The sequence below is a fragment of the Alligator sinensis genome, unplaced genomic scaffold, assembly GCF_000455745.1.
Source record: "Alligator sinensis unplaced genomic scaffold, ASM45574v1 scaffold228_1, whole genome shotgun sequence".
Lineage (NCBI taxonomy): Eukaryota > Metazoa > Chordata > Crocodylia > Alligatoridae > Alligator > Alligator sinensis.
Window position 1 is genome coordinate 2469157 of NW_005842044.1, and position 15794 is coordinate 2484950.

At 39.1% G+C, this 15794-nt stretch overlaps 1 protein-coding gene across 3 annotated transcripts in view; it reads left to right on the plus strand.

Annotated features, from left to right (window-relative positions):
* The window catches only part of BANP (BTG3 associated nuclear protein), a 191353-nt gene that overhangs the window by 20423 nt on the left and 155136 nt on the right, over positions 1-15794 (plus strand). For all 3 annotated transcript variants that reach the window (XM_014519521.2, XM_006022768.3, XM_025203112.1), the window contains exons 4-5: positions 5105-5227; positions 6684-6859. In XM_014519521.2, coding sequence (XP_014375007.1) covers positions 5105-5227; positions 6684-6859 — 299 coding nt within the window. The remainder of the gene's footprint in view (positions 1-5104; positions 5228-6683; positions 6860-15794) is intronic.

A 15794-nucleotide genomic window follows, 5' to 3' on the forward strand; every position in this document is an offset into this window, starting at 1 on the left:
CCCCCTAATTCTTCTGTTGGAACGAGGTGATGAAAATAATTTATATTCTTGTTAAAGGTGAATTTTGGCATCAGTGAAAGAAAGTGGGTATTTTTAGAAAGAACCCTGCTTTTAAATAGGGCTTGTGCATGCAAAGTAAGCCAAGAGAATTGTCGTAAAACGTTGGGGTCTGGAAGTCCCCTTCATCCCACCCTCCTTTTCTTATTGACAGGCTGGAGTTTTGCTGTAAAATAGCCCATCTGTCTATATTAGCGTGTCCAAAGATGCAAAAAGTGTAACTCCTTGTCTGAAACATTCCTGTCTCAGTTTTTCTGTACGTAACTCATTTCCATTAATCTGGAGAAACTCTTCTGATCTTGTACCTTGTGGGAGATGAAATGTCAGCTGGTTTCTTCTGTTTTATTTTTCTCTTCTCCTAACAAAGAAAGTCATCTGGGAAGAGGAGAAGACTGGTTCTCAGGGTGCCAAAAGTTCTTTTCTTTTATTGACTGTATTCTCTCTGATGGACAGCTCATTGCCTGAGAAAAACCAGCAGCTCAGACTAATGGCTATGGATGTGAGTCACACATTTTCCGTGTTAAAAACTACCTTTGGCAGGAAACTTTCTACGCAAAATGTATAAGGTTCTTTTGATATTTAAAAAGGTTAGAGGCCAACATTGTAAATGATTGAAAATCATTGTTTTGCACATTCGTTAGTTATGGAAATGTTGTGTTCAGCAATATCATGGATTTATGACATGGTAGAGTGTGTATAAATCCATAAATATGTACCTTTTCAATAGATAATACAGACTTTTAAGTAATTCTTATGACATTCAACATTCAAAAATATGCAAAACACAGAGTCTCTTCAAAGTTTTAATACTTTAGAGAAAAGGAATATTTGAATATAAATGGAAATTGTCTGACTCCATACAGCAAAGCTGGATTTCTGGAAACAGACTTTTTCCATGCATATTCTTTTCCATCTTCCCCAGTTTCCTCACTTTTCCCCATAAATGTATATTCTGGCAGTAAAGATGGAAGAACGGTTTCATCTGGGATCTAGGTGGGCATCGAAAACATTGATCCCTTTGCTCACTGATCTTTTCACGTTAGCACAGGAATCGTTTTCATGGTTTTGCTCGTCTTCAGCGATGACATACTGATTAAGGTGCCTTTGGTTCCTGCTTCCTTCTTCCTTGGGGGTGGGGGCGTTTAAAGGTGAGAGGGAGCAAGGGGAACAAGTTTCCGTGATCCTGATGCTGCACTGTAATAACCTGTAAAGATCACTTCTGTCAGATCCCCAGGAGTTGCCTATGCCTAAGACTGTGACCTTGCATTGAGCACTTTGGGTGGCTTTGTAGGTAGCGTGCAAACGTACGCATGTTGTTTCTGAAAACCTGGACCTGAAAGTCCTCTTCTCTTCTGCAAGCTGGTCTGAGTTGATTCACCCCTGTGCCTACATGGGGTCCCATGCATTTCAGTGTCCTCCTATGTGGAATAACTTGCACGAGAAGTTGCTGTCTCTAAAAGGCTCATTATATCTGCATATTGGTAAGGTGTCGCAAATCGTAAATTCCTTTGTCTTTCAGAGAAATGACTACTCAGGCTTGACAAAATCAACCTTGAGTAAATGGCACCTCATTGTGAATGCAACACCTTGCCTCATCGGCAACGTACATAAGGTTGCTCTCTTGGGTCCCCGTAAAATACTGATCACAGTCCGTATTCTTGAGGTTGTGAATGGGTAGAACTGAGGCTACTGAGAGGACTGCATCATCCTCCAGTCATGGTCTATCCCCAACAGCTTCACATCGAGAATACTAATACTGGGCTACGTTAGTAGGACTATTGCCAGCCGAGTGAGGGAAGTGATTATTCCCTGCTATTTGGCACCAGCGAGGTCACAACTAGAGTCCTGTGTCCAGTTTAGGGCCCCCAGTATGGAAAGGATGTGGGCAAATTGGAGAGAGTCCAGCGGAGGGTAATGAAAATTGGGGGCTGGGGGACATGGCTTAGGAGGAGAGGCTAAGGGATACTGGGCTTATTTAGTCTGCAGAAGAGAAGCCTGAGAGGGGATTTGACAGAAGCCTGAAAGGTGGTTGCAAAGAGGATGGAGTCCCGGTGGTGGCAGATGACAGGACAAGGCGTAATGTTGCAGCAAGGGAAGTTTAGGTTATTAGGAAAAACGTTTTCACAAGAGGGTAGTAAAGCACTGGAACAGGTTACCCAGAGAGACTGAGGTATTACTCACCAGCCAAATGATGCTGGTATAAGGTAGTTGCAGAAAACCAAGGCAGATATCACCAGTATTTCGTAGCGTGAGATAGGCAGGTGTTTACAGTTCTGCTGAGACCAGATGTAGCCTTCCCACTCAAATAAACAGCTCTTGAAGGGTTTAATTAAAATCTTGGGCTGTGGATTAGTAGTACTCTGCTAAGCATTTCCGAATAGGGACTTTTTAGCAGTTTTTGCCATTATACTTAATGTGGTCCTCAGGTTCCTGCGATCTGACTGCAGTCTCTAGGAATCCCTTCCATTTGGTAGCTGTGTAATCCCAAAAGGCGAGCAACGTGTGCGCACTTTGACAGTTCTGTGGCTTGCTTATAAAGACTTAAATTATGGTAGTATTTGTATATTCTGTCTGCATTGGCCTGAGAGTTCTCCGGGGGTGTATAACAGGAGCATTTACAAGAAGTGGTAGTGCCTTACGAAACTTGATCTTTCTGCTTATCTCCTCTATTATGTCTACTAATGCTCCAGTTAACCCACTGGGGCAAATTAATGCATAGTGCAAGACTGCTGATTTCCTGTGCTTTTATATTTGGCCTAGTACCTCCACACTAATATGAAACAGTTTTAAGCCTAGTTTGGTGCCACTGCAGAAGGGCCCCCGGGTAAGAGAAAAATGAGTGTGTTGGAAAGCCAAGTTCACCTGAATGAATACTGCAGTATCTGATGTGCCCCTTAACATCTGGTGTTAGTGGCTTACACTGGGGTCTTTCCTCATTTTTAAGTTGGTTTAAGTTAACTAAATACCATCAGACATGCTTTAAAATTAATTCCTTTATGAAGGGAAAAGGCTGGGTTTTTTTTTGCCTATTTTCTGTCAGTTCCCAGTTATAAGACTTTTTTTTTTTTTTTTTTTTTTTTGAGAATAGCTATAATATGAGCAAAAGCCTGAGGACTCCATGAATGGAAGCTTTAATTTTATTGCATTTATCTCTTTAGCTGCAATTAATTATTCAGAGTATTCATTAATAATTAAACTTTTGTAAGTAACATTTTAAACGTACATTCAGAATATATTGCAAAAGTGGCAGTTGCTGTTAAAGAGCAGAGGGTTTAAAAGCAAATATAAAATTTCTTGAAAGTCAGTTGTATGCAATACCCGTAAAATGGGGATAGAAAGATAGCCAAGTCCTAATCGCTAGAAGTGAGCGCATCTAACAAGGTGGGACAACTCCTAGTGTTGGTAACTTACAGTTTCATCAAAAATCTCATAATTTGACATGAGCTACAATCAAAAGAGTGTGATAGCTGAGATGCTTTAATTTTTTTGATTAGTTGCTAATTTTTAATAAGCATCTACACAGATGTGGGCAAAATATTAAGTGCACTGTAAATGCTCAGGCATCAGAAAGGAAATAAAAATAAAAAGCTCACTATTTCTTCCTCCTTTCCATGATTTTAGGCTGGTCCCACAATCTTTTGGAGCCCGACTCTTGATTTATTATTTCTTTTTTTAATTTTATGTATTTACATTTGCGATTGTTGAACTTCAAACCTGCACACACCAAGCCCAGCACAGTCTGTGCTCATCTACAGTTAGGCAAAATTCCTCTGGAATATCTACTACTCACTGGATTTCAAATCTGACAGATGGTTGGCAATTTATAATGAAACCCATTTGTTGTAGGCAACATAGACCGTTACTGCGCATTGGAAGGGTAGACTAGAACCTTGTTCTTTTAGCTCCCAAAGTACCGGCTTCCACTGCTAGATGCAAAATAGAGCTTTTTATATATAGATATATCTATAGATATAGATACACACACACACATATGTGCGTGCAAGCAGTTGTCATCAAACGTGTTTACTTGTGTCTGTGACTCAAGTACATGCCCAAGAATGAAGTTAAGAAAAATAAAATGACCGTCAGTGATGTTTTTAGATGTTGATCAAGAAAAACAACAGAGATATATTTAGCATGTGAAATGATGAGAAATTAGCTAATCCTCTCATCACTACAAAATGGACAATATGGAAGAAAATGTGTGTAACTGAGTTTATTTTTGAGTACAAAGAAAATATTTAAAATTATCCCACACTGAAAAGATGCTGTAGTGTCATGAAGAAGAACAGAAGGATGATCTCTGAAAACAAAGTGATAAACTATATGCTAAATAAAATTATTTTACTTTATTTATTTAAAATGTTATGCGTTTCACTTTATCCACGGATTCTGTTTGTAAAATTTTTTTTCACCTTAAATGCTGTTACGTAATGGTCTAGTCTTATTGGGAACTGAAAGTCAGTGTCTTTCCCTGTTTTACACCTAAGTTTAAAAAAAAAGGATTTGTTAAAACATTAGGTACTGTTTCAATTAAGCCCATCATCCCAATTTTTAGCAAAAAACTTTTTCCATCTCTTTTCTTTGGGGACATACCCATAAAAAAATACATACTTTTCCTTGTTAATTGTTCATAATACCGACAACATGTTCACTCTTACCAAAAAACCACAATTTTTTGTAAAGCAGAAATTTGAAGTCTTTTTGGAACAGAGGTTTACAGACTTCCTCCTGCCTGCCTCCAGTTGATAAATTCTTCATCATCCTGCCAGGGGTCATAGACTGTTACATAATTCCAACGAAGGAGTCGGTTTCCAGAAAGAATGACGAGTTCCTGGAATGGTACAGCTATCAAATAGGATGGATTACAAAGTGTTGCATTTGCACCCTAGCAAATAGCTGTGACGTTAACGGTTGTGGGGAGCAAACCCCAGTTGGCCTTTTTAGAACGAGAGCGTTGTAAAATGTCAATGCTGAGGTTAATGTTTTATTAAAAAGGTTTGCTCCTTTACATTGCATTTTTGTCCTTTCTGATTTTGTTTTGTAGTGTTGTTCCCCAGACCACAGTAATACTGAACAACGATCGGCAGAATTCAATTGTAGCCAAGATGGTGGGGCAGGAAGAGCCACTGAGCAGAACAGCGGATTCTCTGGAAAATATCCTTAGCAAGTTAGTAGCGACTACTATAATCCTTCCCCATCCTGTATTAGCTCTATCGTGAAAGCAGTAAATGTCAGTGTGCTGCAATTACAAGTGCAAAATGACGGTTCTTTCTAGCGGAGGGGAAAAGTATTCTAGTGCTGATGAAAAGTGCGAGGTCGAGAGTGCTGCATAGTGAAGTCTGCTATCAGCAGAAGAGGTACAGCACTGTATCTCAATGCTGGCAAGGAGGGAGCGCCTCTGAGCAGGAGGGATTAGTTCAGTCTCTGGCCTGTTGAATTATTCATATTATTAGAGCTTGTGGAGAAGGCTGCTCATTGTGTGACAGGCTTCTGTGATGTGGATCCCTGTTCACCTGCACCGTACTAAGACTCCCCAGTTCCTTGAACAAAAGTTGCTCACTAGCTATGTGATGCCTGTACCTTGTATTGTGTCTGGAGTATATTTCAACAAGTTACCTGGAAGCAATAGCTCCACAGAGAATAATATTTCAAATAAACAGGCGTAGAAATAAAACAATAAGATTTAGAAATCACTTTGTTCTTACCAGTTACATATTATGCATTCACGTTTCATTGATACAGTTTAAAAAAAACAAACCCGTTCTCTTCCAAGTAGGTCACCTTAGATAGTAACCGCATAGTGTGTGCTTTTATACAGATCCTGATCTTTGCAAAATGTTTTTATCTAATAATGCATGTGATTTTTAGATCTGCCAGTCAGGTTCTATAGATTTTTGTTCATGCAGTTTGCTGGTAATGTATGCAAACAGATTTATTTTAGAAAAGTGGTGCTACTGTTAACACGTCTAATATCTTTAAAGGGTATTGTCTCTCTCCCGGTACTTGCTTTGCTCATTTTTTGAATCTAGGGGAGTCAAATGTTTTCTATTAATCTTTCATGCCTAGCATTTGACTGGACTATACATTTTCCTTAATATACTAGCCAAGAACAGTGTGGGGGGGAGGGGAATTAATTTGGCCAATTTATTTTTTTCATCATACTGTGTTCAATTTTCCATTGATTGTCCTTCATCTGAATCAGAAGCAAATGGTTTAGTTTTTACTTAATCTCCTCCAGCGAGTCATATTTTGACGTTTTCTAAAGAAGAAACAACATTCTTGTGCATAGCTTTCTGTGCATTAATTTCTGTTAATATCAAAAGGATTTTGGATTAATTTAATTTGCACAATTGTAATATGTACTTGACTAAGTTCATGTAAAACATCTGCCGTTACGATGCATGCAAGAGAAATGGTGGTTCCATCTTGAGTTATTCAACTGTTGCAGATTTTTAAGCTGGATATCTCTTCATTAAGGCAGGACTAGGTTTGTAAGAGGACCCACATAATGAATTAGAAGTCAGAGTTAATGTTTTAATCACCTAGTGGGTGAAACATTACGTTTTTCAAGTCTAGAATCCTGCTTTTCCCAAAGTATGTGAATTCTTCATTTTTTTTCTCAGTGCTGTTCCCGGACGTAGACAAAACACCATCGTGGTGAAGGTCCCAGGGCACGATGACAGCCACAATGAAGATGGGGAGAGCGGCTCTGAGGCCAGTGATTCAGTTTCCAACAGTGGCCAGATAGGAAGCCAAAGTATTGGGAACAATGTTACCCTTATTACCTTGAACTCTGAAGGTATGCTGATCAAAACGTAAGGCCATTTGAGCACAAGGAACAGGAGCTAAAATTCTAGTGTAAGCTGTAAAACCCATGTTTCCAGTCCATCGTGTAAAGACAGTTTAGGAAATCTGGAAGTGTTAGACAGAGTAGTAAGCATTAGATAAGACTGATGACAGGCTGGAGAGATCCAAACTTTTTTCATTCCGTCTTGCCTATTTTTTGCTAATGTTTCCAGGCAGAAGAACAAATTAAGTTTATTTGTAATATTTCAGCGTTGCTGAGCGTAACCCCCTGATTTAACACTCTGCAGCAGTGCAAGGACACTCAGTGTTTATACACTTTTTATAAATACAAAGAGTGGCAAATGAATTACTAGATGCTTTGGCTCCACCTCGAAGTGGAACTGTAGTTCCAGAAAAATAGCTGTGTTCTGTGGGAAGTAACACAGACTGTACCAGTGGAGCTCCTCCTGCAACTTATTATGCCATTCCCCTGATATGGAATTTTTATGAAAGTAAACAGTTATTTTGGCAATTCTAAACAGTTTTTAACAGGAAATTCCGATAAAAATGTATTGTTTATAGAATAGCCCTGTCTGCAGTTTCACAGTTTCTGGAAACCTCTGCCTCACAACCTATATCTTTGCAAATCAAAGTTGGTGGAAAGTACATTCTGAAATATGTATTTTAGGGATATTCTGTTGTATGCACTTAGGGTATTAAAATACATGATTGCTAGCTGCTGTGTTTTATTTAATCACCAATGTGATGGAAAAATACAGAACACAATTTAGCAGACACATGTTTTAGGTGAAAAGTATTATGTAAGCAAACAACAGGCTATCACAATACAGTATGGGATTTTTATGATTGGTTTGATGGATGGCATCACTAATTTTTAAACAGAGGCCTGTAATTTGAACTTTAGACTACACAGCTTTTAAATTAGGTTAGTTAGCCACTAACTTTTTCTTTATTGCATTCATAAACAAACCATTCTGTATGTTTATTCTCCGTATGGTAGTCTGTGCTTACATTCATGCACCGCCGGTGAATATATTATGTCAGAAAATTGCAACCAAGGTTGTATATGCATTCTTTGATTTTTGCATTTGGAAGCAAATTGGCTGAACCTTTGCATCCCTGAGAGTAGAACAGGAGTGAAATGTAGGAGTGTAAACTTCAGTTTTGTTATATTTTCTTTTCATAATCCATGCTTCTTCAGCATGGTCTCCAGACTCAGAAGGCCAAGTGTGTTGGTTACCATCTGGGAGTGATAATTAATATTTAGAATTAGTTCAAGACATCTTGAAACTGAGCGCTTCTACTTATTTTCAGAGTGACCTAGACAAATGGGAGAATTGGGCCAAAAGAAATCTCATGAGGTTCAACAAGGACAAGTGCAAAGCCCTGCACTTAGGATGGAACAGTCCCATGCACCGGTGCAGGCTGGGGGCTGACTGGCTGGGCAGCAGCTCTGCAGAAAAGGACCGGGGGGTGACAGGGGACAAGAAGCTGAATATGAGCCAGCGGTGTGCCCTTAGTGCCAAGAAGGCTAACGGCATCCTCAGGTTACATTGACAATAGGCTGGATAGGAGCCAGCAGTATGCCCTTGTTGCCAAGAAGGCTAACGGCATTCTGGGCTGCACTGGTAGGTGTGTTGCCAGCACTTCAAGGGAAGTGATTAGTCTCCTCTATTCTGCACTGGTGAGGCCACATCTGGAGTCCTGGGTCCAGTTTTGGGGCCCCCCCACATTTTTTCACTAGAAGGATAGTAAAGCACTGAAACAGGTTACCCAGAGAGGTGGTGGGATCTCAGTTCTTGGAGGTTTTGAAGATCTGGCTAGACAAAGCCTTGTCTGGGATGATGTAGTTGGGGCTGGTCCTGCTTTGAGCAGGGGGTTGGACTAGATGTGACCTCCTGAGGTCCTTTCAACCCTCATTTTCTATGATTTTAGAGTGTGAATCCAATAATTTTAAAGGTGACCAGTGGTTTCGGACACCTTGGTTTTACATACCTGATGTGTAGCAGGTTTCAGAAAATTTGGAGCGTTTACCCACTGAAAAACGCATTCTTCTAATGTGTCTTTAACTGAGCACCCACAGTCAGTCTTGGAGAACAGTACCCAACGTATGTGGGGCAGGAACTGTGCCTCTTTTCGGAGTGCATAGAGAATGGTCGCAACCAGAAATATGTAATCATGGTTTTGACTCCTTTCTCATGGAGAACTTTTTCATTTTTCACGCCTGACGTGCACCTTGTGACAAAATCTGTTTGCAGAGATTAGCCAATATTAGGGAAATGAGGAGAGAGTAGATTTCTAATAGAAATTTCTAACAATAGGTATGTTGTGGCTAATAATAGCATTGCCATTTGGGGGAAAAATGGCTCCACAGCAGCAGACTTAAAATGCTCTGTATTTGCCATTGTTTGTGGCAATTCATTTTATGCGTGTCTAGCAAGTGGGCTTCATTATTTTGGTATCTATCATTAGACAAATAATCCCTCAGATACTTATATCCATTTCTTAGTGCCTCTCAATCTAAGGAAATGTCTTCAGGTTTAGACTGAGCTGTCCACTTCCTTGTGGTCTGGGAATAGCATGAAGCATAAATGCTGTGTCTTCCTCTGTGCTCAAGTGTCAGCCAACATGATGTTCTTATTCACCAAAGGTGTTGAGCACTTTAGTTATACAGTTTATGTGCTGAATACCCATGCCCTTGGCTGGTAAAACCCAGGAGTAAGGATGCTCCATCAGTAGTTCGATCATATATGCATGCTTGTTAACAACAAATGGGAATGTCAGGGATCCGGTCAGCTCGCTGCCTGCACTAGCTGATCCGAAAAAAGCAAGGGTCGGGGTTGTGTTTTCTGTTTGCTCCTAGTTAAGGATTCTGTGACTTTTGTATGGACTGTGTGACTGTTGTAATTGTCTTTATCACTTTGGTACCAACATTGTGAAATATGTGGTACATGGAGCTGCCTCTTAAATGTGTCCAGAAAATGAAGCTGGTGCAGGATTTTGCAGTTCACTCCCAGCCTCCTTTACAGTGGGCATTTTACACCAGTGCCCTGTAATTTGCAGTGACTGCCAATTGAATAGTTTTACCTTTTGCCTATGTAAGAGGCTTGGTCCATGTTTTTGGCATGTACAGAAACTCCCTTAGCAAGGCAGGCAAGGCATTTTCAATGAGGGCCCTTTGACTTTGGGATTAATTCTTTTTCTTTCTCTCCACTTTTGCACACATTGGCTGACACGTAGATTATGCTGCAAACCATATGCATTCTCCCTGCCTATTGGAGAGCAAGGAGAATGAGGAGTAAGGGGATTTGTCATTCTTTTTATCATGCTAGTATGGATCAAAGTGGGTCAGGGTGCAATGAATGGAAATGTAAATTTTAAGAATGGCATGTCTCAGTATTGTCGAGAGGACCCAGTATATCTGCACTAAACTTTCTTTCTTCTTTTTCTTGAAGTGGGAACTGAAATGAGAAATCTAACTACGTTTTTTTGAACGTCCAGTTTAGTGTTGTACATTTTGCTCTTGAAAATTCCTTTGCGAAACTCTAACATACACACCCAAGTCGTTTCTGAGATTAGAATTGAGGTTGTTGTCACAAAAGACAGAATTTGTAACAACGTAGTGCATGTATAGTTAAATATTTCCGGCAGCAAAGAGCATTCAGTAACTCTTCTAAACTTTTCCCAGCTGGTGTTAAAATACTGTGTGATACAGGGATCATGTGCTTTCAGGGAAGAAACCTTTACTTTGAATAATCTTAAATTGTACTGAACTTGTGCTGATTTGACAGTTGTTCAGGCTTTCAAGTTGGTTTTAATTTCCCTGATCTTAGGGCTTTATCCTCTAAGGGAATCTACTTACACTAGAAACTGATGATGCTCAGCCTTTTGGACAAACAGTCTCTTAATTCTTTGCACCTTTGGCAAAACCAGATTCGGATGTAAGAATAACCCCCGTTATTTTTTTTACCAGCCAGTTTAGACCAAAGGGTTTATTTATTACAGTTTTATACATTCTAGTTATTTTTTTTACCAGCCAGTTTAGACTAAAGGGTTTATTTATTACAGTTTTATACATTCCTGCATCAGTTATTTATTCCAGGGATGACGTGTCTAATGCTAAGAAAATGTTTGTCATACTTTGCCCTTTTTGACATGGTTGTTTGGCACAGATTTGCAGAGAGACAGATGTTGGCCTTTTATGCAATTGTCGTATATGTAAATGTTGGAGAAAGAGCTAATCCATTAATGTCTTTGGATCTGATTTACTTTGGACCTTTGGTGGACTCATCCATTACAAATCTCCTTGAGATTTATGAATGCTCTGAGAATCGGATTAGCAATCCCCCCAGACCCCACCTTCCCTTGCCCTGCAAAGATAAGAGAAGGTTTTGCTCAGCTGGAGGGAATGCTAAGCATACTAGTCCAGAGTATGGCACAGAAATTAAATTATTAATTAAGGAAAGTGCTGCAGAATGATCGCTCTATCTTTCAGAATCATTTCCTTTTACAAATGAAGGTACAAGTCATAGCACCCTTCAGTATAAAAAGGCGGGTGGTTAAAGTGGTTCAGAGGCTTCGTAAATGGTCGTGAAATAGATGCTGTTTCTCGAGGGGTCAAAATGGTACGGAATAAGCAAGACGGGACAGTGGGAACACCGATTAGCTGGTCTAGTTTTTGCGCCACTAAAAATAAACATTGTTTGAATCAGTTTGTGAAACTGTGGTCACAGCCAAAAGATTGTCCCAGTCCTGCAATATGTTTTAAGTGGATGGATTTCTGCAGAGCTTTGCAGTCTTTCGCACTTGGCGGTTTCTTATTTAGATGCCTTTGCGCGATTGGCATCCATGTTCGAATGTTTATTTTTACTTGTCAACTGATATAGAAGTCATGTATTAGCCATGCTTTAGTCCTTGTGCACTATTAGACTAATTGTTTTTTTTAGCATGACTTCACCATTCCTTTTTCTGTCCAGAGAGGCAGGAATAAACCGTGATAAACAGAGTTTAGCTACTCAAGTTTGCATTACAGTTGGCTTTGAATAAGATGTTAAGCTGGGGGCACTTACAACCTTGCTGAATCCAACAACTTTTAGTGTTGTTTAAATATGACTTCAGCTGGGTGTCCCCTGTTTACAAGGAACATTTCCCCCATCTAATAGATTTGTTCAATCTTAGTTGCACAATTTCTGTTCCTCTATTTTTTTTTTTACCCCATAAAATATAGGTCCTGAAAGTATAGTTGTCACCAGGGATGGACCGAACCAAAAACCCTGATCCAAAAAGCTACAAACCACAGGTCATTTGTAACCAAGAGCTGAATTTTGTGGCCTGATTCCATTTCCATTTGCTAAGTTTTTGCATGTGTAGTAAAGCATATACTTTGTTTTTATCTAAGAAACATTCTGGTGGTTTATTTTATTTTATTTTTAAATAGATCCCCCCCCCCAATCATTATCCATGTTATAAAAAGGAACTACTGTGTGTAGAGTTTTGTTTTAAGATGTAGCACTTATGAATGTGAAGCATCCAAAAGTGGCATGCTTTTAACGTTATATGCCAAATTTGACACAAAAATAGGCAAATAACACACCCCATAACTGAATCTCGCATTGGAAATATTAACACTTTAACTTAGTTCAGTAAAAATGGGACTGCAATAATGTGTGTGCCTGTGAAGTAATCATGCAGTACTGGAGATAAAGCTCAACAATGTTTTTTTGGAGAGCAGTATCGGTCAAGAAATTCCCAGTGTGAGTTCAATTTAAATAGCCTGAAAGGCTGATTTAAAATAACAAGAACCACTTTCTCCTGTTGTTACATTAATCCCATATTTTTGGCATTGAAAATAGCAGGTGCATGGCTAATCGTTGCAATAGGAAATAACATTTGTTTATTGGACTCATTTTAATTTTATTCTTCTCATATTAAGAAGTCCGTCAACAAAGTTTAACTGATTGTCATTTTGTGCGTAGCTTGAATAAAACGTGTTTTGTGCAGTACATCTTAGCTGCAGCCTGAGCTGATCTCTTGAAAGATCAGAGAAGTGTGGTTAGGACAGGACGTGTAAACAGAAGTACAAGGTCATAGCCAAGTATTTTAGAGTAAATACCTGTATCTGGGGATCTAGATGATCAAGTAATGTTGGATACAAGATGGAAATTCTGTGCTATCAAGTGTCTCCTTTGAAAAGATGACCTCCTCCAGAAGTAATACTGGAAAAATAAATATCACTAGCTCACTACATTATTAAATGGAGGATGCGGGGGAAGGGGTGGCAATCTATTTAAAAACCATGCTGGGCTTTGAAACTTCTATTTCTGGACCTCTGAGTTTAAGCCTTCATTTATTTCCCAAGTGAAAATGAGTTTGCGTTCATCTCTTTCCACATAAACGAATTTACCAGTTGGTTTGGCACAACGGGCAATTTCCTACAGGACGAGCTTTCAATTGATAGAGCAGTGGTGGCAAGCCTGCTTAGGATTCAGGCTCACTGGATGAGGTGGTGGGTAGAAACGTGCACAGAACCAGATGTTGCTATCCAGTGCCTTCCTTTCCTTTCGCTAACTTTGTGGGTATATTTTAAAACTCGAATCATACAGCTGCTCAGTCACTTATTTAGGATTTGTGGTTGACAGCTGTAATGTTAGTGTTATATGCTGGCCCTAAAGCTAGGGTGTAACTCGTTCAGTAACACTTGTATGGCTTAAGTGCTTCTCGGAGTCCGTGTCATTGATTAACTACCAGTGTGGCTATAAGTATAACAGCCATAAAATTAAGAGGGAGTAATACTTTCTTCTTTCGCTTAAAGTAACCTTATAATTGAATAATATTGTCTTTCAGTCTGTCTCAAAACTTGTGCAATCATCTTTAAAAGGAGAGGAAGGCTCACAGGAATTGGTGCTGAATTGAGAAGTTAAACACTTGCCGTCTGTGTCTACCAAGAGTAAAAAACTCAAGTTTATGTTCCAGTTCTGCTGAAGAAGCAGAAGGTTTTTGGGGCAAACATGCAGTGCATCAAACAAAAAAAAAATGCTGTGGTCATAACTATGAGATCTTTAAAGCTATCAGCAATATTTCTTTTTAGAGATGAGACTGGGAAATATCTGTGGCAAGTATTTAAACTGTTCAGGACACACTGAAGGCACGTTATGTCTTTTTAATCATCTGTCCTGTTTTAAAGACCTAGTTTGACTTTTGTGCATGTTGGACACCACCCACTTCTTTTCTCTTGGTTATTTTTGCAAATTAAAACCAAATAAGTCCCTTAGCCTTCACGTGGCATATTCCCATCATCAGGAAGTAAGGAGACTGCTCTGATTTGTGTGATGTGGGTTTTTGAAACAGAACAGAATCTTTTTTGTGGTATTTCATAGACATCAGGGCTGGAAGGGACCTTGTAAGATCATGGGGTCCAGCCCCTTGCCCAAGGGGCAGGAAGTCAGCTAGGGTTAGTTATCTTACTTGGCTCATTGCTGTTTGTCATGCTATTATGTTTAATGTGCTGTGTTTTAAACGTTGCATTAAAAAAACCCGATGCCGTGAAATTTTGAAGAACTGATTACCTGTATCGGTGGACAAAATAAATTGTATCACCGAATAATCTTTTAGAATAACTGCCAGGAGACATGACAAAACATCAAAAGTGAGAGAGAGCTGCCTATTTTATCAAGTATTATAAGATTATATTTTGCCTGATCTTTGTTTTCTTTTATTTTCCACTTCAGGGAAGCTCTGTCAGGTGGACTTCGCTAACGGGACTTACTCTAGAGGTTTTTTGGTTTTTTTTAAGATTAATGTTTCGGATGATAGTTCTACACTAGATAGATACACACTCAAGAAGAAAAACTGAAATATAAACTCAGTCCAGATTTTTCCCTTTTTTGGAGGTGGACTGTAAAACTTGAACAACACTCCCACTGTGGTTCAGGTCCTATATTTGTACTAGAGGATGTGGGGTAAAGTTTTGAAAAGTGCCCAAATGAGTTAAGAGCCCTAGTTCTCATTTTCATTCTCACGTTTCCATGAGGAAGCAGATCCTCTTGTTGCTGAATACATCGCGGGACATTGTAACCCAACCATTTTGGGGGGTCATTGGGGTAAAACGAGCTGAACTGCCAAAGGTTGTGTGACTTCCTAATCACTTTACAGTCATGCTGAGAAGGGTGAACTGCGTTTATCTTTTGGTTTATATACCTTTCCAGTTGTCAGCAAAGCCATAAATGTAAAAATGATATCTTGTGATAGCAGTACATCTGTGAAGGGTGGTCCATCTGCCACTAAGTGTTTTCTTATGGGTGACAGGGTGATAGCTTGCCTATTTCTCAACTATAATTTAAATGTTCTTGCTAATCCAATTTTTCCTTATGAAGTGTGGATTTTTGAGATTTGGTGAATTGCCCAACTGTTCCCATCTGCTTTAGAAGTCTTTTGGATGATATTAATTTGCTGGATATATAGATATTTTTGTTTCTGTACAAATGTTTTCTTTAAAAAAAACGTATGAGTTATAGCATGGCCCGTCAAATATTTAAACAAAACATTTCACCATGCCAGCATTTATCAATTTGGATAGAGACTGGCCTTCTGAAAAGTTTTTGGTGGATGAAAACAGAGTAAACATTGATGAAAACCAACATTTCCTTGCTGCTTTCTCATCAGACACTGAACATTTTTCTTTCCTCTAGAGGAAACCTGAGTTTAAGGTTGGCCACAGGGAGCTTTTTCTTTTAATTGTTCTCAATTAAGATGAACTTTTTTTTGACAATGCAGATTTTTTTTTTTTGTGTTGCCTTTATAGAATTAAAAAAATGCGTAGTTAATGGAGAGCCATTTTATAACCAGGAATAATTTAAGGGTGATATTAGTATTGGGCAGATGTGCCTTTGCTTTTTAATTAAATAGGTTACTTATTATTCCTGCTTTAA